Below are 24,729 nucleotides of genomic sequence, written 5' to 3'. Positions count from 1 at the left end.
GGGTCCACACAAAACATGAAACATGAAATAATACAGAACATTTATAGACAAGAACAGCTCACGGACAGAACTACATAAATGTAAAATGTCACACATAGCCTACATATCAGTACATACACACAATATCTCGGTCAAATAGGGGAGAGGCGTATCTGTTTTTTGAAACCAGGTTTGCTGTTCACTTGATCAATCTTTGATGGGTGGGAGTTCCATGCAGTCATGCCTCTATATAATACTGAACGTTTTCTTTCATTTGTTCTGGATTTGGGGACTGTGAAATGAGATGCAAATAAAGTTTTGTGCACTTTGAATGTGAATGCAGCACCTGAGTTTGGTGTAGGATGAGTTGGACAAAGAGTGTGTCTGTGCAGTTCTCTGACACCTGTGTGTGCCTCTTCAACACATTGGAACAAGAGACAAAAACGTTGGGGCCCAAGGAGCATAAAGGGTAGTGTCACTCCACACACACACACACACACACACACACACACACACACACACACACACACACACACACACACACACACACACACACACACACACACACACACAATCCTCCTCCACAGGTTTCCAGTTAATTTCTCACCACACAGACACTGAAAACTATCCCAAGACTGAACAAGGACCCACAAATTACCCACAATCCCTCCCTTTGTTTGGGTTGCCAGCCGACTTCCCTGAGGACTCTAAAGAAATGAAATAAATCAATCAAACCGACATCAGTTCTGAGCATTCGGAAGCCTGAGCTCGACAAAAAAGACAACAGTTAGCAGATTACAGAAGATGCCATTTGGACAGTGGTGGAAAAAGTACCCAATACTTAAGTAGTACTTTCAAGTATTTTTACTTATGTACTTTACACCACTGCATTTGGAAACACAAGAAACACATCTATTTCCTCTCCTTATTCTATCAAATAAAATGTTATTCGTCACATGCTTCGTAAACAACAGCTGTGGACTAACAGTGAAACGCTTACTTACGGGCCCTTCCCAACAATGCAGAGAGAAAGAAAATAGAGAAATAATAGAACATAAAACACATAATAATAAAAGTAATAATAGATAGACAATGAGTAACGATAACTTGGCTACATACAAGTGGTACCAGTACCGAGTCCATGTGCAGGGGTACGAGGTAGTTGAGGTAGATACAGTATGTACATATAACTAGGAACAAAGTGACAGTAAATAGTAGCAGCAGCATATGTGATGAATCAAAAAAGTTTGTGAAAAAAGGGTCAATGCAGATAGTCCGGGTAGCTATTTGGTTAACTATTTAACTAACTATTTAGCAGTCTTATGGCTTGGGATATAAGCTGTTCAGGGTCCTGTTGGTTCCAGACTTGGTGCATCGGTACCGCGCAGTAGCAGAGCGAACAGGCTATGACTTTTTAGGGCCTCCCTCTGAAACTGCCTGGTATAGAGGTCCTGGGTGGCAGGGAGCTCAGCCCCAGTGAAGCCAAGCAGTTGCCATACCAAGCGGTGATGCAGCCAGTCAAGATCAGTGGTGGAAAAAGTACCCAACTGTCATACTTCAGTAAAGGTAAAGATTCCTTAATAGAAAATGACTCAAGTAAAAGTGAAAGTCCAAAATCTAAAAGTATTTGGTTTAAAATATACTTAAGTATCAAAAGTAAATGTAATTGCTAAAATATATTTAAGAATCAAAAGTCAAATTGTGAATCATTTCAAATTCCTTATATTAAGCAAAGCAAACGGCACCATTTTCTTGTTTTTTTAATTTATGGAAAGCCAGGGGCTGCTATCATCATTCAGACATCATTTGCAAACTAAGCATGTGTGTTTAGTGAGTCTGCCAGATCAGAGGCAGTAGGGATGACCAGGGATGTTCGGTTGATAAGTGCGTGAATTTGACTATTTTCCTGTCCTGCTAAGCATTCAAAATGTAACGAGTACTTTTGGGTGTCAAGGAAAATGTATGGAGTAAAAAGTAAAATATTTTCTTAAGGAATGTAGTGAAGTAAAAGTAAAAGTTGTCAAAAATATAAATAGTAAACTAAAGTACAGAAACCCCCAAAAACTATGTTAGTAGAACTTTAAAATATTTTTACTTAAGTACTTTACACCACTGGTCAAGACGCTCTCAATTGTGCAGCTGTATTACTTTTGGAGAATCTGAGGACCCCAAATCTTTTCAGCCTCCTGAGGGGGAAGAGGCCTTGTCGTGCCCTCTTCACGACTGTGTTGGTGTGTTTGGACCATGATAGAGTGATGTGGACATCGAGGAACTTGAAGCTCTCGACCCGGTCCACTACAGCCCCGTCGATCACTTTCATCGCTAACGCTTTCATCGACTTGACTGTGTGTCATACACCTTGAGCTTCCTTTGGTTTTGAATGTGAGCTATAAAACATGCATTGTCATTGTTATTATTGATACCACTTCCTCCTGATCGGCTCCACCTAGAGGAAGTCATATCTATTGTATAACATCTACCTTTACCTGGGTTAGTGCTATCCAGAATCCTTGGGACATCCCTATTCTAAACCCTAACCTTAACCCGTACCCTTACTCTAACCTCAACCACAACCTTAACCTTAACCCTTTAAAATTTGATGTGATGTCAGAGTTGGGACATCCCAAGGATTCCGTTTCCCCTTTACCTGTCTGGCAGGAAATTTACGTGGGCTGGTGGAGCCTCCTCCCCTTAGGCGGGGGAAATGCCCATATAAGGACAGTATGGTTATGAAATGCTGTAGTGTATAGGTCAGGGTCGATATTAATATTGCTGCAGGTAAGAGAGTTGGCGTCTTTATGAAAGGTGTGTCTTCCTGTGTCGCCCTGACAGGAGTCTACATATCTCTTGGCCCAAAGACACACTCACAGGAAGCCTTTAATGCAACTCTGACACAGCTTACACTAAAGAGAACTATACCCCCCTCTAGGAGCTTGGGGAATCCTCTGCAAAAAAAAACACACACACACACACATATGACACTATAAACACTCCACACACTCTGTGGAGCTGCAAGAGGACACTTCAATGGGGCCAGGCCGCCCGTTAGACACAGACAGGGTAACTTTACCTCAGCGACCCAACTGTCGTTTGCATACAGACACACACACACACACACACACACACACACACACACACACACACACACACAGAGGAGATATACAATTGAAGTGAAAACAATATCAAAGGGCTGTGGATGAGTCTACTCACTAAAGGTTGTAGTTAGCCCACCTGGAAATGCCAAGCTGGCATAAGGGGGGGTCATTGTCAGGACACCTAAACCTTGTAGTAAAGCCCCTCGTCCCTGTCTCCATAGTAAGACGTGACGTGGGGTTAAGGAATTCCACAATGCATCACTTCCCATCCTGACTGAGTCATTACAGATTTAGTATCTAAATTTGAGCCAGTTTGCTACAGCAGGAAAATAATCCTGCAGCAACAGGAAATTTGAATTATTATGTGGATTATAATTAATGGACATTTTTGTAGGGATTGATACATTTTTTGTAAAGGATTATCAAGTCTGGAATTTCAAAGTGTAAATTACAAACTTCAGAAGCCTTTTTAAACCTGAAATACACTACAAGTTTAAAATGTCCTGCATTGCAGGAAAGTTCTCCTTCAATCTATAGCTAATGGGGAACTATAATTGCACCTGCAAGTGAGGACCCTATTACCCTACTGACCGAGTGCAGTGTAGTGTAGTAAAAGTAAAAGTTGTCAAAAATATAAATAGTAAACTAAAGTACAGAAACCCCCAAAAACTATGTTAGTAGAACTTACTTATGCACGCACGACTGTAAGTCGCTTTGGATAAAAGCGTCTGCTAAATGGCATATTAATATTAATTAATTACTAGCTAACGCACATTACCCTAACTTTGTCCTCTACCAAACAAAGCAGCCTTGTTTCAGGAATGGGGGTGTTGGAAACTTTTGCTCATTCAAGTATTTACTTCAGTATTTAGTCTAAGGTTGCGACTTAAGTATATTTACATTCTTTAAACCACATGTAGCACAATACATACTGCAATTTGAGATGATACTGCTCTGCCAAGGCGGCAAACCCTCACATACGCACAATATCAGAGTGACGTATGTATTTCAATATTTGGATATGTCATTGTTTGTAAGTAGCCCATTAAAAGCAGATACAAGTGTATGCTCTGCCGCAGGAAAGTTTCAGACCGGCTGACGCAAAGACAATGTGAGAGCTGGGAATGTAGTCTAGTCTAGTGCGCCACTTAGTGTCCATAAAGAGGAATTGCTACTTCTTTGAGCCATATGCCATGCCAACCCTAACCTAAACAATTCGGCGCCAATTTCAGCTGATTTTAAGAAAATAAAAAGTGGTCATTTCATTATTACCTATGTTTCTCCTAAGTTAATTTAATGTCTGGACAATGTTTAAATAATTAATAACTTTGAGTAAGTGGCCCTTTTGAGGGCTGTAAACAGATTAAATGTAACTGACAAAACCGTGGCAACCAAACATTATTTTATAATCTGAGACTCTACCAGCACAGCCACAACAAATATAAGACAAGTTTCAGCAACAAAGTTCCACAGTAAAATATAGCTTTTCCATGAGGAGCACAGAGACAGAAACAACCCCTAGCTAGCCCTCTGATAGGCCAAGTGGAATTTCTGCCATATATATATTTTTTCTATCCAATGTTTTCAGATCTAGCCTGGGGCCAGGGCTAGGGAAAGTTTCTAGACAGGGCCACCGTTTCAACCCATAGACTTTTGGTTTCAACAGAAAAATCCAAGTTGTGACAATGCCTGCATTCCCACCAGATCAGCAGCAGGGGACAGCAGAATATTCGATGTGTATCTATTTACATTTTTTGGGACGTGATACCATTATGAGCTCTGTGCACATACAGTAGACTACACACAAATGTGTTCTCTGCATTTCCATCAGTTACTACTATAGTTAATAATAGTAAGCATTAAACTGTCTTTAGTATCTCATTTCCAGTGGTGGAAAAAGTACCCAATTGTCACACTTGTGTAAAAGTAAAGACACCTTCATAGAAGATTACTCAAGTAAAAGTGAAAGTTACCCAGTAAAATACTACTTGAGTAAAAGTCTAAAAGTATTTGGTTTTAAATATACTTAAGTATCAAAAGTAAATGTAATTGCTAAAATATACTTAAGTATCAAAAGTAAAAGTATAAATAATTTCTAATTCCTTATATAAAGCAAACCAGATGGCCTCATTTTTTATTTATGGATAGTCAGGGGCATGCTCCAACACTCAGACATCATTTACAAACGAAGCATGTGTGTTTAGTGAGTCTGCCAGATCAGGGGCAGTAGGGATGACCAGGGATGTTCTCTTGATAAGTGTGTGAATTAGGCAATTTTCCTGTCCTGCTAAGCATTCAAAATGTAACGAGTACTTTTGGGTGTCAGGGAAAATGTATGGAGTAAAAAGTACATAATTTTATTTAGGAATGTAGTGAAGTAAAAGTAAAAATATAAATAGTAAAGTAAAATACAGATACACAAAAAAACTACTTAAGTAGTACTTTAAAGTATTTTTACTTAAGTACTTTACACCACTGCTAATTTCAAACATATTAAACAGCCACTGAACACACCGATTGGCACATATGTTTTTCTGTTGCTCATTAGAAAAACAAGATTTCAGTCTTGGAGGTGTGTTTCCTGACCGATTCCACGTTTGGTTAATGATGTTTGTCAAAAAAAAGTTTTTAAAAATGCACAACGTGTTGTTTTATGTCAACTGTCTCACTGTCTATGCTATTGGATTAAGAGCAATCACCGCAGCTGTTCACCCCATGTTAGTGGGCAAATGGACATCGTCAAATCAAAACCTTCATTTAACCATTGTGACGCATGGATGTTCCAAACTCATGATGATCATATTTACACTTTGTAGTCAATTTTGACATTAGAATAACCTTTTCTGACTCATATCGATGCCACATAGGCCGTTTTCAAAGGGATTTGTTGCTTTTTAAAGGCAGTGGCTCTTTAAGTAATTTAATACAATGAGTAACACATTGTATTACACACACATTTAATATTGCACATACAGTACATTACATTTGTTCACTGCATTTCTATGATTCAAACAATTACTAGTACTACTAGGCCAGGATTGGCGGCCCGGAAGTTAGTGGAGATCGCATTAATGGTAAACGCTAAATTTCAGCTCAAGCGTAAATTACCTTTAAAAGTCAAGAGCAATACGCTGCTCTATAACATGCCTTGGATTGAATTCCGGCCCTAGTCTTCCAACACGAAGACAAAGCATTAGAACAGTGACCAAGGACCCTTGTTGAAGTCAAGCCCAGAGCTCCATATCAACAACGGAAGGACGTTAATGTTAGCTTGACATTAGTCTGAGCCGCTCACCGGAGGAGAGACTCGACAGTTACAACAGGAACCTCAAATTAAAAAGCAAGGCCCTAGTCTTCCAACACGAAGACAAAGCATTAGAACAGTGACCAAGGACCCTTGTTGAAGTCAAGCCCAGAGCTCCATATCAACAACGGAAGGACGTTAACGTTAGTTTGACATTAGTCTGAGCCGCTCACCGGAGGAGAGACTCGACAGTTACAACAGGAACCTCAAATTAAAAAGCAATATTTTACCCCCCCCCCCCCGGACTGGTTCAACATGTCTGCCTTCAGGGAATAAACGTCACACTTCCTGAGCTCCCTGGTTTGGATTAGATTCACTGTATCAACCTCAGGGGTTCTAAATCACTACTATAGAAACACTGCCTGATATAGCTTACAGTCCATTTACTTACTGGACTATATCATGTCAAAGCCACCCTCTCCACTCTCTCAGCTACTACTAGTCCTATAACAATGCCACAACATGTATGGTGTCAGAGATAATGCTGTTCTGTCCTCAAGAACCACTTTGTCTTTCTAAATGGATAGGCCAGCTTGGCTGAGTTTTCAGTGCTTACTGTATCTTTGAATTTAATAACAGCAGCCTATGGGTTAACTAAGTCGATGGGCTAAAGAAGTGATCAAAAGCAGCTCAATACAGATGTAGGATCTTAACTGGATCACTTTTGTTGCTGAGATGTTTCCTGCATAACAGGATGTGCAAACTTGTAGTGTATTTGAGTTTTAAAAAGGGTTCTGAAGTTTGTAATTTCCACTTTGAAATTTCAGACTTGATTTGCCCTAATGAAAAGTGTATCAACCTCTACAAAACTTTCCATTAATTATAAACCACATAATAATTCACATTTACTGTTGCTGCAGGATTATTTTCCTGCTGTAGCAAACTGGCTCAAATTAATATCTGTAGTACTGTATTATAACTTCACTCTTAGAAAAAAAGGGTTCCAAAAGGGTTCTTCGGCTGTCCCCATAGGAGAACCCTTTTTGGTTTCTGGTAGAACCCTTTTGGTTCCAGGTAGAACCCTCTGTAGAAAGGGTTCTACCTGGAACCCAAAAGGGTTCTACCTGGAACCCAAAAGGGTTCTACCTGAAACCAAAAGGGTTTCTTAAAAGGGTTATTCTATGGGGACAGCCGAAGAACCCTTTAAGGTTCTAGATAGCACATTTTTCTAAGAGTGTATGATTTACATCCTCCCTTGGTTTGGACAAGCAATCAGTTATCGTTGGCATCACCTTCAGTATCCACAGCTGCTAACCTCACTGGGATGGATTCAAAAGGCCAGGCAATGAGTGCCTAGGGCTGGATTTGAGCTTCAGTGCATGTGTAAATTCATGAGAAAACAATTGCTTCACCATAAGAACACAAGTGTGTGTGCGTGCGTGCGTGCGTGTGTGTGTGTGTGTGTGTGTGTGTGTGTGTGTGTGTGTGCGTGTGTGTGTGTGTGAAAGAGAGAGAGAGAGAGTGCACTAGGTGGAAGACAAAGCTCGCCCACTGAAGAGGTCTCTGCATATGACAGCTTCTACATGGTAACAACTCACGTGGTCACGACGACGGCATGCGGCACAATGCTACCTGCATCCAAAAATAAACCATTGTCATATCCCTCCCTTCTTTATTGTCTTCTCATCTATCCTCTCTTCCTCCAATCCCCCCTACTAATGGACATCTTAGAATTCCTTTTGGAATTCTGCTCGTCATATGGGGAAATCTAGGAATGTTTTAAGGTTGATCGGAAAATCTGGAAATGTTTGGAGATTGACCCTCGATAACCTGAGAATGAGGATCTGTAGGCTGTTTGAACCACTTGATGGACTACTCAAGAATACAATGGCTATCTATCAATCTGATCCACAAACAAACACTATCCTCTACACTTCATCTGAATGGGAGCTTTTTCACTCCAGCAGGACAACAAAGATGTTGAATGAGCATCCAGGATGCATGACCAAAACAGAGTATTCACCGTGTAGCTGATTGAGATAGAGAGGGGTAGAGAGATAAATGGGTAGAAAGGAAGACTTTACACTAGTGTGTCACACAGGGCTTGTAAGGACGAAACACAACATGTTACACACCGCCTGAGTTTATGACTACACAAATTAGGTGGAAGTCCGCTTCCATCTCAGATAGTTGCTACGACAACCATTAAATTAGTGAAGCAAACATTTGGTCCCCATTCAAATCAGATTAAAATATTGGTCCTAACAGACAGGAAAGCAGAGGAAGAGGTGTTTATCTATTATATGTCATTTCCTGTGAAGTAATATCTAGCTCTTTATAAAAAAAAGTATTACTTTTTAGGGGAGTCTAAGAAGAAACAACTCCCAGGGCACAAAGGTTTAATAACCCAATTTTGTCTGTTAAATATCACCCTCTTGGTGCATTGTTTTGAAGTTCAATTCATCACATGATACCTAAGGCAAACCTATCGCTGAATCATCCTCTTTTGGGTGTGACTACTGTACATCGTTAATGTCAACACTCCTGCTGGGTCATCGATACTGAACAAAAATATAAGCGCAACGTGCAACAATTTCAAAGATTTTACTGAGTTACAGTTCATATAAGGAAATCAGTCAATTGCAATACATTCATTAGGCCCTAATCTATGGATTTCACATGACTGGGAATACAGATATGCATCTGTTGGTCACAGATACCTTACAAAAAATGGGCCTCACAATGATCTCGTCACTGTATTTTTGTGCATTCAAATTGCCAATCGATAAAATGCATTTGTGTTCGTTGTCCGTAGCTTATGCCTGCCCATACCATAACCCCACCACCATGGGGCTCTGTTCACAAAGTTGACATCAGCAAACCGCTCACCCACATGATGCCATACACATGGTCTGCGGTTGTGAGGCCGGTTGGACGTATTGCCAAATTCTCTAAAACGATGTTGGAGGCAGCTTATGGTGGAGAAATTAACATTCAATTCTCTGGCAACAGCTCTGGTACAGTCAGCATGCCAATTGCATGCACCCTCACAACTTGAGACATCTGTGGCATTATGTTGTGTGATTAAACTGCACATTTTAGAGTGGCCTTTTATTGTCCCCAGCACAAGGTGCAACTATGTAATGATTGTGCTGCATTTTTTTTTTTTTTCAGTGTACGTTCTTGGGTCAGGTAGACAAACTTTCCCAAGCGTACTGCTGCACCAACCACCACAAACAACAATACAAAACGTGACTGGATTTGCAAGCACTAATAAAGTCATTTTTGTTTGGTGGCACTTTAACTACACTGTAAAATGATTATTACACAGTTATACTCTATTTTTTGATTTATTGGGATTGTCTTTGGGATTCATTTTTAAACTCACCTCAGACCCCATTTTAGACTAGTGAAGTGCTAGTGAAGATGACAGTGTTATTGATGTTGCACTGTTTTGTCAATGCAATTTGTGTGCGATGAGAAAGGGCTAATTTCCACATTATGTCGACAATTAAGTTTTATGTTGTATTAGTGTATTATGATATTGTCTTGATGGATTTCATTAGGCTGTGGAGTGAGCAGTCATCCTCTGACTAATAGTAGCGCAAAGTGATAGAGGAGAGAGTTCATTACTGAGAAGGTTATTCAATCACCCACATAAACATGGACTAACTGGAAGAGAGGATGTGAGTGACTGTGTGTGTGTGTGTGTGTGTGTGTGTGTGTGTGTGTGTGTGTGTGTGTGTGTGTGTGTGTGTGTGTGTGTGTGTGTGTGTGTGTGTGTGTGTGTGTGTGTGTGTGTGTGTGCGCGCGCACATATTTTAATCACTGGCAAGACAGTTAGTATTAAACTGTATCAAGAACGACTTGAAGCCTCACAAGCAGAACACACAGAAACTCACAAGCAAAGATTGCATTGCGTCTAAGGTCTTCCTTCCTCAATAACAAACCTGAGAGTTTATTCAAGACTGTAGCAAGTTCTGCAGCATTCTCTTTCAAAGAAGACACTTGCTTCTGAAATCATTACAAGTTAGCTTCACCTGTGTATCCAAACAGGCCATTGACTCAAAAGTCAAACTGTGTGAGTACCCTGTGGGTTTATTGTTAAGTCAAGAATGTACAGCTTCCCAGTATTTATTATTATTATATCAGCCCAAAACAGGAGGAAGGAAGGAAGACAGAAGGAAGGAATAGCCTAAATTGAAACTACTACAGTTTCAACTACTAATCGTTTCCAAATTAAACTACCGGTACTACTACTACATTCATGTTAAGATGAATTCACTAACAGTAAGTCGCTCTTGATAAGAGCATCTGCTAAATGACTAAATGTAAATGTACAGTTTCTAAATAAAAGCTAGAACAAAAACAGATGGTTTATGTCGTCATAAAAAGCTGAAATTGGACGTTACCGGAAATTATTACAATGACAATTCATAGAATAATCCTTAGAATGAGAATGTTTTGCTTTAGCGGTAACTGTACCGATATCCCAAGAAACAGGCCGGGGAGCCTTATGACAAAACCACACGTTTTGACAAGACAGCCTTCCATTTTAATAGGCGTCGTAGAGTGAGGCTTTGATGAGGGTAAATAAGGGTACTAATGAGTTGGTCTAATCAATGCCGTGCCTGTGTTCACTCTGTGATGGGGCGAGAGATCCCAGGGCGGCTTATTGTCTGTGTATAAACGCCTTGGCCTAGGGCCTCCCTAGCTGGCCATAATTATGCTTCATCATCCATCTATCTCAGTCAGCGCTCTTGTTGATGATAATAATGTCAACTGTAGCACGCCACACGAGGGGAGGTCCTCGGGACATGTTAAGCACAGGTCTGCTAAATAAATGACAAACAGAGTTCCAAAGTGCCAAGGTTTATTAACATCGCGTAGCAATACAAAAGTTCATACAATTGGGAGTCACAGTATCCCACAGAAGCACACACACTGGCTGGGGCTATGGCTTAGAAGACGCACAATGAGTTCGCAGCAGGGCAAGAAATAATAACAAGTATTCACACTCTGTGAGACAGCACACTCATGATGAAACACTCTTAGTAAAATGATAACACACTTAATAATTAGCTAAACACGCACGCACGTGGATTAATAAGATTCGCTTCTGCTCTCTAACTAAATAGTTCCCTCCTAAGTAAAGCCAGCTGTGGATGTATCTAGGAACGTGGTGACCAAATAAACAGGTACTATAGACCAACAAACATAAAAATAAAATAAAAAACTAGTCCGCCCGCCAACGCAACCCCAAATATTTTGCCTGAAATACCAGCTCATTTGCTAGGGCGGACTAAACAAAATACCAAACCTTGCCTACCTAATGTAAGGAACTCAATAATACAGTTAGAGCAGTGAAAAGGCTTCTCCCAAGCTCTCTTTGAAGTTGGCAAGCCATGCTCTTTCCTGGCCTTCACAACCACAACACGGTATCAAAGCCGCTTCTCCCAACAGCATTGAACACATAACAAAACAAAATTTTGACTTCGACTTCTCCGTCATTATCTCCTCCGTGACCCGGAAACCAAGAAGTGGTCAAGGAGAGTACATTTGTTTGTATGCGAACTAAGGAGTCTGTTCCCATCCTCGATAACCTACTTCGGCAGAGGATGAACAAGAGTATCCTCGCAGTGTCTAGGCGGAAGTGTTTAACAATCCGCAACACCCCCTTTGAATCAGCTGTTGAGCTGTTGTTTTCTCGAAGGAGAAAAGCATGCACACATTTAAAAATGATAGGCTACTTATCCTTTTATCTATAAAATGTCTTGCACAACTAGCTAAATTAGTGTTTATCACTTCACACATTTATTTTGGGATTCAACCCCTATAAACACCATTTGCCTGATGACACACAAGTGGAGAAGGAGGTTCTCATTTCTTATAAGCCATTTCCCACTGGGCACAGACGTCAATTCCACATCTATTCAACGTTGGTTCCACGTCATTTCATTGAAATGGGAAACAACGTTGATTCAACCAGTGGGTGCCCAGTGAATTGTTACCACGTTTCCTTTCCTCCTGTCCTCGATTACTTTGACATTTTTCAAAAGGAGGAGAGGAGGCGAGCAAAACCATTTGAGATACTCCCACGGAGTGAACAGGGAATGTGCACTGTCCCTTGTCCTCCCGGGCGGAAACAACACTCTTTCCCTGAACGTTTCGCTTCAGGTATTTACGCAAATCGCACACCTCATCTCATAGCGGCCAGTAGGTGCCACTGGCTACAATAAGTTACACATTGTACAGAACTGAAGGCACAGGTGGGTCAAGCTGACCTTCAGGAGCCAAGAACATGCAATAATGCACTTTCTTCTATCGGGATAAAAATGTGGAATCTGGCCAGAGAGCTGTCATATGCCATGTAGCCTAATGGTTGCTCGACTTCTCATTGAAATAGTAGGAATAGAACATCCTCACTTTGTAACTGGTTTACTACAGTATTGCCATATTTGATTATCTACTGCATGCATGTGGGTAACAATGTTTATTCAGATAGAAAGGAAGGTTTCCATTAAAGGTGGTATTAAAAAAATATTCCCACTCCTCAAGCCCACTGTGTGTGCCTGGCCTGTCACATCTATATGTATGGAGAAGGATTGATATGAACAGGTAGCCTATGACTTGTTGCACGAACAAGTCGACCAGTCTCTGGAAGGCCTAACGATAAGTAGCCTACATGAATGGAAATACTGCCACTGTATGTTGTGCTTCAGCTGTTCCTATTTCACAATAGGCGTATTACAATTCGTTCTTGGTCAGACGGGTGATTACCGTCGACACCCAAAGGCATAGCCTGCAATTATCACGGTAATAACCACATAATGCACTTACGATATGCGCACAGCCTATCCCACGTTCTGTCCCAATGTAAGTAAAATTGGTAACAATGTCAATATTTTATGTTGTCGATATGGGTGCCACCGGAGTAGCCTACAAATACATACATTTGAATGGCAAGTTATCTTTCTGAACGTTTTGAAGAGCGTAAAAAGGTGAATGTGTTTTATAGGCCTATTGATTAACCCTTGTGACTTCCAAGGTACACTGACACGACACACTTACCTGGCGAGGGCAATACAGGCTGGTCTCCCCGTGTCGCCTGCTGTATCCGTCACCAACTAGGAGGAGACCTCACTCAATAACAGTTGACAGCTATGAAAAGCAGATCAAACGACGTTCTTTGGGACTGCCAACTGGTGCCACTTTCACTTTCTCACAGTGTTGGCTGTCGCTTATCGTTAGTATCGTTTATTTTTTATTTTCTCCACCTACTTGCCCGTATGACTAGGCTACACTCTCTCCTCCGCTTCGCGACGAAAACTAACGAACCCAGCCGGATAGAGAAGTGGAGTCACAGAACAGTGGGAACACTAGCGGGTGTTTTGAGAATGTGTTGTTTTGCAGTCTCTGCTCCTTCATTTCTTGGTGCCTCCCAGGCGCCCTCTGTCTGTGCAAAGCGTTTCTATACAGTATGTACTAGACCAGGGATCATCAACTAGATTAGGCTGCAGGACGATTTTTTCTTGAGCGGATTGGTCGGGGGGCCGGAACATAATTACAAATCATTTGGAGACGGCAAATTGACCGCAAGAAGCCCAAACAGATATGTGTGACTAAAACCTAATCATTTCAAACCTTGATTACATTTGGATACGATCACGATTCTCTCTATTATGCGTGGGAATACTTGTGAACAGATTTCTTAAATTAAAATCACTTGGAGCTGATTTTCTGGGGTTTTTTTGTCCATTATGTCCAAACTTCATAAGGCACTCGCATATCTGAGCTATCTTTTTTGCAGGTGCATGGTAACAGTTGAATATTTTTTTATTTTTTTTAAATATGAAACCCGCACACTGCTCTTTAATAAGCTTTACATATCGGCCTCAAGGCCTTCGTCAGAGCTTTTTTTTCTGTCTATTATGTCCAACATCCTTTTTTTTTTTTTACCAAATGTTTTTTTTTTGCTCGTTAACTTGGGGGGCCAAATAAAACCACCCGCGGGCCTCCAGTTGGGGGAACCCTGTACTAGGTTATACTTCATATTAGCCCAAAGACCGGCAGATGGCGATATTGAGTGGTTTCAATTTACCATCAAAAGGCAATGGGCTCGTTCGAGCGGATCACTTTTGTCAAGATGGTCACTGCCTTTCAAAGTCTGAGCCATTATGGGGATAAAAACTGTCAGATTTGCGCCTACATGTCGACTGCATGAACTTTCGAAAAACCATGTGATCAAAGGTAATAAATGATCGACTGCAATTTTCTGCTCTTGCTCCTTACCAGCTACAACTTGCAGCCGCCTGCATTGTGGGAGGCACTATTGTCAACCAATCATTAGGGTGCTTTTGTTTGACCAATGCGAACGTGACCAAAGATGCCCTTACGAAAAAAGATTGCAGTCAGAGTGCAGTTTAACTGCAGTTGGTGCGAGAGACTCAAATATCACATTAATTTCTACATATCCAATAAGAATTTGTTCTTAACTGACTTGCCTAGTTAAATAAAGGTTAAATAAAATAAATACAAATACATGAATGTGCAAAGTTGGTTCCTGTTTCAGTCACACCCTTACAAAAAAATATTTCAGTTTTGAAACTGCAGTAAGTGCTGTAACTGCAGTCAGACTGTGGTATTTTCTAAACCTCTCCAACACAGAGAAAACCCCGCCTCCATCTCCCCCAGAGAGCGGTCAGTGAGCTCTGTGGACCCTCACGATGGCATGCTACTGGCTGAGACCCCACGGCAGCAGCCCATCAGTGATGAGATGCTGACCACCGGTGGAAACACTATGCTCCTTCAACGGGAGACCAAGGAATCAGAGAAAGAACTGTCCTCCACCAGCCTCTCCACTGCTACAGGCGGGAAGAAGGCTGGAGGGACTGGCTGCTTCCGTGGAGCACTGAGGAGGCTGAGGAAAGGACAAGAAGCCTGGAAGCACTACTAGTCACTCCGTTCTACTTTTACTCTGTATTTCTATTCTGTAATATTGTAGCAACACAGAAGTTGAGGATAACGTTTTTTTCCCGTCTTCAGGCTCACTGATTTGCTAAGGCAGAAGATAAACTCCTGCAAGCAAAAGAGGAATGATTTCCATTTATTTAGGAACAGAAAAATGTTCAGTAAACTTGTAATTTCCTTGCAAATGAGTTGTTTCTCATTGAAACTAAGTACTGTCTAATAACAGTAAGCACATACAATAAGAAATAAAACAAACAAATAGCCTACAATAGAAATGCTAGTTAAGTTGCATTTTCTTAGACCACAAGTCAATTCCCTGCAACAACTTGTGAATCTACTTTGAAAATATTCCAAAACTAGACAAAGTAAATGTTTTATTTAAATTAGCATAAAAAGCACAAAACTACTACACTACCACGTCATACAGTCATCTTCGAATCTCAAAATTATTATTTTTTTGTTGCCAACAGAGAGTAAGTGATACAGCATATGCAAATCTTTCATACAGATGAAAATAAGCACTTTATAAAATATATATCTACATCGTAACATAATGAACTTGGTGTTTCCCAGAAAGGCCCTGTGGTTTGGAATTTCCCCCCCCCCACAATACAAAAAGGTATCCCCCACTTGGGAGAGTGATAGACAAGAGAACCCAGTAGTCTAAAAAGTTCCATGGATGTGTACTGGTGAACGTGAGTGTGGACAGAAGTGACAAAAAAGACAAAGATATTACTGACAACTTGCGGAGATATGCTTCCTTTTGACTGATCTTCTGAAAGTGGTCATCTTGGACCTTGTACCATGAAGCATCTACATACACTTATGTCCTACTGGTTATTTAAATCTAAAACTGCAGAGGTGGAGTGCCAAAAACAGCAGTCATCCAAATGTAGTTCTCTCTAAAGAACCAAGTAATGTTGTCTTCAGTGAGGCAACCAGTTACGCCACAATATAATGCCTTGAAAGCCCACAATGTTTTTCCTGTAGTTTGATGTCGTTGCCACTGGACACTGATCTATGTTCAGATTTGCACTTGACCCCTAATGGGTTTGTTTAGGATTTGAGGGATGACAACGTCTACCTGGAGTGTTTTGTTCCCTCCCCAACTACCTCTTATGACCACCAGATGGAGTGCTACGTCCTTCCACTCCTCCACCTCTAAGCAGCTTTTCACAACCTGGACTTCATAAGAGTACTGTTGTGCAACAACAACAGCAACATTACAAACACTGATAGTTAACAGACTGTCAAATGTCAAAAATGTATATACAATCTGGCCCCGTGTCTGCAATGAAATTAAAGGACCAAAGGGCTACAGATAAAGTTGCTTTTGAACTTTTGGGACAGCGAGGGGGACATTGGGAAATAGGGTTAAAGGAAGCACAGTCACTGTTTGAGGGAGGGGTGTTTGTAGGTGGTTTGAAGTCCAGGGAAAGGGAGGCTACTCTTGGGCCTCCTTGCCCATCATCTTGTAGATCTCGGTGGGTCCGTCCACGTGGGTGATGGTGGTGGTCAGCTGGATGTCCTCTCCACTGGCTCCTGCGTCTCCTGCACAGAGACCAACACAACATCAGTCCAGTATACACAGACAGCAGTCCAGTATACACAGACAGCAGTACATCTGGGTCATCTGCTTTGTGCTCATTAGGCACCAAATGGAAGGAAACTAAACTGAAACAGGGAGGGGCAGGGCCGGCTCTAGCCCTAAGTGAGATTTGGTTGTGGGGGCCGCCCACCTCGCAGCAAAATATTTTAGGTGTCCCCCCTCTTGACAGTGGTGAGAAATTGGTATTTTTAAAAGTTAATGTCCTGCTATTCTACACATTTTGCCATGGGGTTGACAGAAGACTTGGCAATTTAATATATTTATTTATAACACATTCCATGCAATTCTACCCATTTTGCCATGGGGTGGAGATACTTTTTTGCGGTTTTAAAACACATTTCCTGCAATTCTATAGCTTTTGTAATGACTTATGCCATGTTAATAAGATATCTGAGTGAGAATGACTAACAAAATCAATGGGGGCCCCTGGAGGTCAGGGCCCCTGGGAATGTGTCCCCGGTCGGTATTTGGCCATGATTACTACAAGTTTAGATAGCTGGCAATCAAAAAAATTGTTAGCTGACAGGGCTAATTGAGTAACTGTCAGTGACTGACATAAGAGAAAAACTGCTGAGGCACAACCAAATTTCGAAATTGCACCTGGTGTATTCTACTATTCTTACTCTCAATACTAAGTTGAGACCATAACGAGTTCCCCCCCTAAAAAATATATACAGTGCCTACAGAAATCATTCACACCCCTTTACTTTTTCCACATTTTGTTGTTACAGCCGGAATTTTAAAAATTGATTAAATTGAGATCTTTTGTCACTGGCCTACACATAATACCCCATATGGACCTGGTGCCGACGAAGATGGCGGCATCGCGACTAGCTCTTAGGAAACGTTGCAGTATTTTGTTTTCTTATGTATTCTTTTTTTACATTATTAGCTCAGAGTGTTTTGTATTTACATACAACCGGGGAAAACGATTGGATATCAGAGCGGCGGTAACTCAACAGCATTACAACTAGGAATACGACTTTCCCGAAGCAGTTCCTTCGTTTGCTCTCCCCAGGGCAACTGCACTGATTCCAGCGGCTGACCCAAAACATCGCCGGTGGAGGAGAGGCACTCGGAGCGGCATGCTGGTTCGACTTAGAAGGCGCGCACACCACCCACCACTTCCAAGTATACTACTCGCTAATGTTCAGTCTTTGGTTAACAAGATCGACGACCTCCGGGCAAGGATTTCTTTCCAGAGAGACATCAAGGCCTGTAACATACTTTGTTTCACGGAAACATGGCTCTCTTGGGATATTCTGTCGAAATCGGTCCAGCCAGAGGGGTTCTCAGTTCATCGCAGAGACAGGAATAAATATCTCTCCGGGTAGCAGAAGGGCGGAGGTGTGTGTTTTATGATTAACGACTCATGGTGTAATTGTAGTAACATACAGGAACTCGAGTCCTTTTGTTCACTCGACCTAGAATATCTCACAATCAAATGCCGACCGTATTATCTCCCAAGATAATTTTCTTTTGTTATATTCACGGCCGTGTATATCCCCCCTCAAGCCGATACCACAACGGCCCTCAAAGAACTTCACTGGAGTTTATGCAAACTGGAAACCACATATCCTGAGGCTGCATTTATTGTAGCCGGGGATTTTATCAAAGCAAATTTGAGGACTAGGCTGCCGAAGTTCTATCAACATATCGACTGTTGTACTCGCGCTGCCAAAATCCTCGACCATTGCTATTTGAACTTCCGGGATGGTTATAAGGCCCTCCCGCGCCCTCCTTTCGGCAAATCTGACCACAACTCCATTTTGCTCCTCCCTTCCTATAGGCAGAAACTCAAACAGGAAATACCCATGCTAAGGACTATTCAACGCTGGTCTGACCAATTGGAATCCACGCTTCAAGATTGTTTTGATCATGCGGACTGGGATATGTTCCGGGTAGCTTCCAAAAATAATATTGACGAATACACTGAAACGGTGACATAGTTTATCAGGAAATGTATAGGTGATGTTGTGCCCATTGTGACTATTAAAACCTACCCTAACCAGAAACAGTGGATAGATGGCAGCATTCGCGCCAATCTGAAAGTGCGAACCACCGCATTCAAACATGGCAAGGTGACTGGGAATATGGCTGAATACAAACAGTGTAGCTACTCACTCCACAAAGCAATTAAACTGGCAAAACATCAGTATAGAGACAAAGTGGAGTCGCAATTCAACAGCTCAGACACGAGAGGTATGTTGCAGGGTCTACAGACAATCACGGACTACAAAAAGAAAACCAGCCACGTTGCCGACACCAACGTCTTGCTTCCAGACAAGCTAAACACATTCTTTGCCCGCTTTGAGGAGAACACAGTGCCACTGACGAGGCCCACTACCAAGGACTGTGGCCTCTCCTTCTCCGTGGCCGACGTGATTAAGACATTTAAGCATGTTAACCCCCGCAAGGCTGCCGGCCCAGACGGCATCCTCAGAGCATGCGCAAACCAGCTGGCTGGTGTGTTTATGGACATATTCAATCTCTCCCTTTCCCAGTCTGCTGTTCGCACATGCTTCAAGATGGCCACCATTGTTCCTGTACCCAAGAAAGCAAAGGTAACTGAACTAAATGACTATCGCCCTGTAGCACTCACCTCTGTCATCATGAAGTGCTTTGAGAGACTAGTCAAGGATCATATGACCTCTACCTTACCTGTCACCCTAGACCCACTTCAATTTGCTTAACGCCCCAATAGATCCCCAGACGATGCAATCCACATCACACTGCACACTGCCTTATCCAATCTGGACAAGAGAAATACCTATGTGAGAATGCTGTTCATTGACTATAGCTCAGCATTCAACACCATAGTACCCTCCAAGTTCATCATCAAGCTCGAGGCCCTGTGCAACTGGGTCCTGGACTTCCTGACGGGCCGCCCCCAGGTGGTGAAGGTAGGAAACAACATCTCCACTTCGCTGATCCTCAACACAAGGGTGCATGCTCAGCCCCCTCCTGTACTCCCTGTTCACCCATGACTGTGTGGCCAAGCACGCCTCCAACTCAATCATCAAGTTGGCAGACGACACAACAGTAGTAGGCTTGATTACCAACAATGATGAGACCGCCTACAGGGAGGAGGTGTGGTGCCAGGAAAATAACCTCTCACTCAACGTCAACAAAACAAAGGAGATGATCGTGGACTTCAGGAAACAGCAGAGGGTGCACCCCCCCTATCCACATCGACGGGACCGCAGTGGAAAAGGTGGAAAGCTTCAAGTTCCTTGGCGTACACATCACCGACAAACTGAAATGGTCCACCCACGCAGACAGTGTGGTGAAGAAAGCGCAACAGAGCCTCTTCAACCTCAGGAGGCTGAAGAAATTCGTCTTGGCACCTAAAACCCACAAACTTTTACAGATGCACAATTAAGAGCATCCTGTCGGGCTGTATCACCACCTGGTACGGCAACTGCACCGCCCGCAACCGCAGGGCTCTCCAGAGGGTGGTGCGGTCTGCCGAACGCATTATCAGGGGCAAACTACCCGCCTCCAAGACACATACAGCACCCGATGTCAAAGGAAGTCTGTGTTACCCAGCGACAGCCCCAAAACATCACTGCTCTAGAGGAGATCTGCATGGAGGAATGGGCCAAAATACCAGCAACAGTGTGTGAAAACCTTGTGAAGACTTACAGAAAACGTTTGACCTGTGTCATTGCCAACAAAGGGTATATAACATAGCATTGAGAAACTTTTGCTATTGACCAAATCCTTATTTTCCACCATAATTTGCAAATAAATTCATTAAAAATCCTACAATGTGATTTTCTGGATTTTTTTTCTCAATTTGTCTATCATAGTTGACGTGTACCTATGATGAAAATTACAGGCCTCATCTTTTTAAGTGGGAGAACTTGCACAATTGGTGGCTGACTAAATACTTTTTTCCCCCACTGTATATACTGTATTCTATTCTATAATTTTCTACTGTATCTTAGTCCATGCCGCTCTGTCATTGCTTGTCCATATACAGTTGAAGTCAGAAGTTTACATACAGTGAGTGATTTTGTACGTTTGCCCACTGACAAAGAAATTATCAGTCTATAATTTTAATGGTAGGTTTGTTTGAACAGTGAGAGACAGAATAACAACAAAAAAATCCAGAAAAACGCATGTCAAAAATGTTATAAATTGATTTGCATTTTAAATGAGGGAAATAAGTATTTGACCCCCTCTCAATCAGAAAGATTTCTGGCTCCCAGGTGTCTTTTATACAGGTAACGAATTGAGATTAGGAGCACACTCTTAAAGGGAGTGCTCCTAATCTCAGCGTGTTACCTGTATAAAAGACACCTATCCACAGAATCAATCAATCAATCAGATTCCAAACTCTCCACCATGGCCAAGACCAAAGAGCTCTCCAAGGATGTCAGGGACAAGATTGTAGACCTACACAAGGCTACCATCGCCAAGCAGCTTGGTGAGAAGGTGACAACAGTTGGTGCGATTATTCGCAAATGGAAGAAAAACAAATCTCCCTCGGCCTGGGGCTCCATGCAAGATCTCACCTCGTGGAGTTGCAATGATCATGAGAACGGTGAGGAATCAGCCCAGAACTACACGGGAGGATCTTGTCAATGATCTCAAGGCAGCTGGGACCATAGTCACCAAGAAAACAATTGGTAACACACTACGCCGTGAAGGACTGAAATTCTGCAGCGCCCGCAAGGTCCCCCTGCTCAAGAAAGCACATATACAGGGCCGTCTGAAGTTTGCCAATGAACATCTGAATGATTCAGAGGAGAACTGGGTGAAAGTATTGTGGTCAGATGAGACCAAAATCGAGCTCTTTGGCATCAACTCAACTCGCCGTGTTTGGAGGAGGAGGAATGCTGCCTATGACCCCAAGAACACCATCCCCACCGTCAAACATGGAGGTGGAAACATTATGCTTTGGGGACGGGACAACTTCACCGCATCAAAGGGACGATGGACGGGGTCATGTACCATCAAATCTTGGGTGAGAACCTCCTTCCCTCAGCCAGGGCATTGAAAATGGGTCGTGGATGGGTATTCCAGCATGACAATGACCCAAAACACACAGCCAAGGCAACAAAGGAGTGGCTCAAGAAGAAGCACATTAAGGTCCTGGAGTGGCCTAGCCAGTCTCCAGACCTTAATCCCATAGAAAATCTGTGGAGGGAGCTGAAGGTTCGAGTTGCCAAACATCAGCCTCGAAACCTTAATGACTTGGAGAAGATCTGCAAAGAGGAGTGGAACAAAATCCCTCCTGAGATGTGTGCAAACCTGGTGGCCAACTACAAGAAACGTCTGACCTCTGTGATTGCCAACAAGGGATTTGCCACCAAGTACTAAGTCATGCTTTGCAGAGGGGTCAAATACTTATTTCCCTCATTAAAATGCAAATCCATTTATAAAATTTTTGACATGCGTTTTTCTGGATTTTTTTGTTGTTATTCTGTCTCTCACTGTTCAAATAAACCTACCATTAAAATTAGACTGATCATGTCTTTGTCAGTGGGCAAACGTACAAAATCAGCAGGGGATCAAATACTTTTTTCCCCTCACTGTACACCTTAGCCAAATACATTTAAACTCAGTTTTTCACAATTCCTGACATTTAATCCCAGTAAAAATTCCCTGTTTTAGGTCACTTTATTTTAGGTATGTGAAATGTCAGGATAATAGTAGAGAGAATTATTTATTTCAGCTTTTGTTTCTTTCATCACATTCCCAGTGGGTCAGAAGTTTATATACACTCAATTAGTATTTGGTAGCATTGCCTTTAAATTGTTTAACTTGGGTCAAACGTTTTGGGTAGCCTTCCACAAGCTTCCCACAATAAGTTGGGTGAATTTTGGCCCATTCCTCCTGACAGAGCTGGTGTAACTGAGTTAGGATTGTAGGCCTCCTTGCTCGCACACACTTTTTCAGTTCTGCCCACACATTTTCTATAGGATTGAGGTCAGGGCTTTGTGATGGCCATTCCAATACCTTGAATTTGTTGTCCTTAAGCCATTTTGCCACAACTTTGGAAGTATGCTTGGAGTCATTGTCCATTTGGAAGACCCATTTGCGACCAAGCTTTAACTTCCTGACTGATGTCTTGAGATGTTGCTTCAATATATCCACATAATTTTCCTTCCTCATGATGCAATCTATTTTTCCTGCAGCAAAGCACCCCCACAGCATGATGCTGCAAGGTCCTTTGCTGTTGTTCTGGGATTTATTTGCACTTTTCGCACCAAAGTACGTTCATCTCTAGGAGACAGAACGCGTCTCCTTCCTGAGTGGTATGACGGCTGTGTGGTCCCATGGTGTTTATACTTGCGTACTATTGTTTGTACAGATGAACGTGGTACCTTCAGGCGTTTGGAAATTGCTCCCAAGGATGAACCAGACTTGTGGAGGTCTACCATTTTTTTTCTTAGGTCTTGGCCGATTTATTTTGATTTTTCCATGATGTCAAGCAAAGAGGCACTGAGTTTGAAGGTAGGCCTTGAAATACATCCACAGGTACACCTCCAATTGACTCAAATGATGTAAATTAGCCTATCAGAAGCTTCTAAAGCCATGACATCATTTTGTTTAAAAGGCACAGTCAACTTAGTGTATGTAAACTTCTGAACCACTGGAATTGTGATACAGTGAATTATAAGTGAAATAATCTGTCTGTAAACAATTGTTGGAAAAATTACTTGTGTCATGCAGAAAGTAGATGTCCTAACTGACTTGCCAAAACTATAGTTTGTTAACAAGACATTTGTGGAGTGGTTGAAAAACGAGTTTTAATGACTCCAACCTAAGTGTATGTAAACTTCCGACTTCAACTAAATGTATATTTTCTTAAATTCCATTCCTTACTAGTTTTGTGTGTATTGGGTATATGTTGTGAAATTGTTAGATATTACTTGTTATATATTACTGCACTGTCGGAGCTAGAAGCACAAGCATTTTGCTACACCTGCTATTACATCTGCTAAATACGTGTATGTGACAAATAAAGTTTGATTTGATGTCAAAGTGGAATTATGTTTTTGACATTTTTAGAAATTAATTAAAAATGAAAGGCTGAAATGTCTTGAGTCAATAAGTATTCAACCCCTTTGTTATGGCAAGCCTAAATAAGTTCAGGAGTAAAAATGTGCTTAACAAGTCACATAATAAGTAGCATGGACTCACTCCATGTGCAATAATAGTGTTTAACATTATTTTTGAATGGCTACCTCATCTCTGTTCCCACACTTACAATTATCTGTAAGGTTCCTCAGTTGAGCAGTGAATTTCAACCACAAAGACCTGGGAGGTTTCCAATGCCTCGAAAAGAATGCCACCTATTGGTAGATGGGTAAAAATAAAAAAGCAGACATTTAATATCCCTTTGAGCATGGTGACGTTATTAATTACACTTTAGATGGTGTATCAATACACCCAGTCACTACAAAGATACAGGCTTCCTTCCTAACTCAGTTGCCGGAGAGGAAGGAAACCACTCAGGGAATTCACCATGAGGCCAATAGAGACTTTAAAACAGAGTTTAATTGCTGTGATAGGAGAAAGCCGAGGATGGATTAACAACATTGTAGTTACTCCACAATAATAACTTAATTGACAAAGTGAAAATAAGGAAGCCTGTACAGAATAAAAAATTACCAAAACATGCATCCTGTTTGCAACAAGGCAAATTAAAGTAATACTGCAAATGTGGCAAAGCAATTAACAGTTTGTCCTGAATACAAAGTGTTCTGTTTGGGGAAAATCCAATCCAACACAATATGGAGTACCACTCATGTTATTGGTATACTTCGTTAATCGTTAAGGACTGGGGAGTTTTTCAGGATAAAAAATAAAAGGAATGG

At 41.7% G+C, this 24,729-nt stretch overlaps 2 protein-coding genes across 3 annotated transcripts in view; both read right to left on the bottom strand.

The window, feature by feature from the left end:
- LOC121580743 (guanine nucleotide-binding protein G(I)/G(S)/G(O) subunit gamma-12) overlaps positions 1–13,759 on the bottom strand; it is a 47,613-nt gene extending 33,854 nt beyond the window's left edge. Inside the window, exon 1 of the mRNA XM_041895760.2 lies at positions 13,390–13,759. The gene's annotated coding sequence lies outside the window, so the exon portion shown is untranslated. The remainder of the gene's footprint in view (positions 1–13,389) is intronic.
- A 1,649-nt stretch (positions 13,760–15,408) lies between these two features.
- LOC121580742 (protein wntless homolog) overlaps positions 15,409–24,729 on the bottom strand; it is a 30,095-nt gene continuing 20,774 nt past the window's right edge. Inside the window, exons 12-13 of one of the 2 annotated variants that reach the window (XM_041895758.2) lie at positions 24,120–24,204; positions 16,753–16,839 (exon numbers count right to left, since the gene is read on the bottom strand). In XM_041895758.2, the coding sequence (XP_041751692.1) occupies positions 24,122–24,204 (83 nt within the window). In that variant the 3' untranslated portion in view covers positions 16,753–16,839; positions 24,120–24,121. Of the gene's footprint in view, positions 16,840–24,119; positions 24,205–24,729 lie in introns of both variants that reach the window. The other variant, XM_041895757.2, reaches the window with a different exon arrangement.

The sequence above is a fragment of the Coregonus clupeaformis genome, chromosome 14, assembly GCF_020615455.1.
Source record: "Coregonus clupeaformis isolate EN_2021a chromosome 14, ASM2061545v1, whole genome shotgun sequence".
NCBI classification, from domain to species: Eukaryota; Metazoa; Chordata; class Actinopteri; order Salmoniformes; family Salmonidae; genus Coregonus; species Coregonus clupeaformis.
The sequence above is the reverse complement of the archived record's forward strand: the minus strand, read 5'-3'. Positions and strand labels throughout refer to the sequence as shown.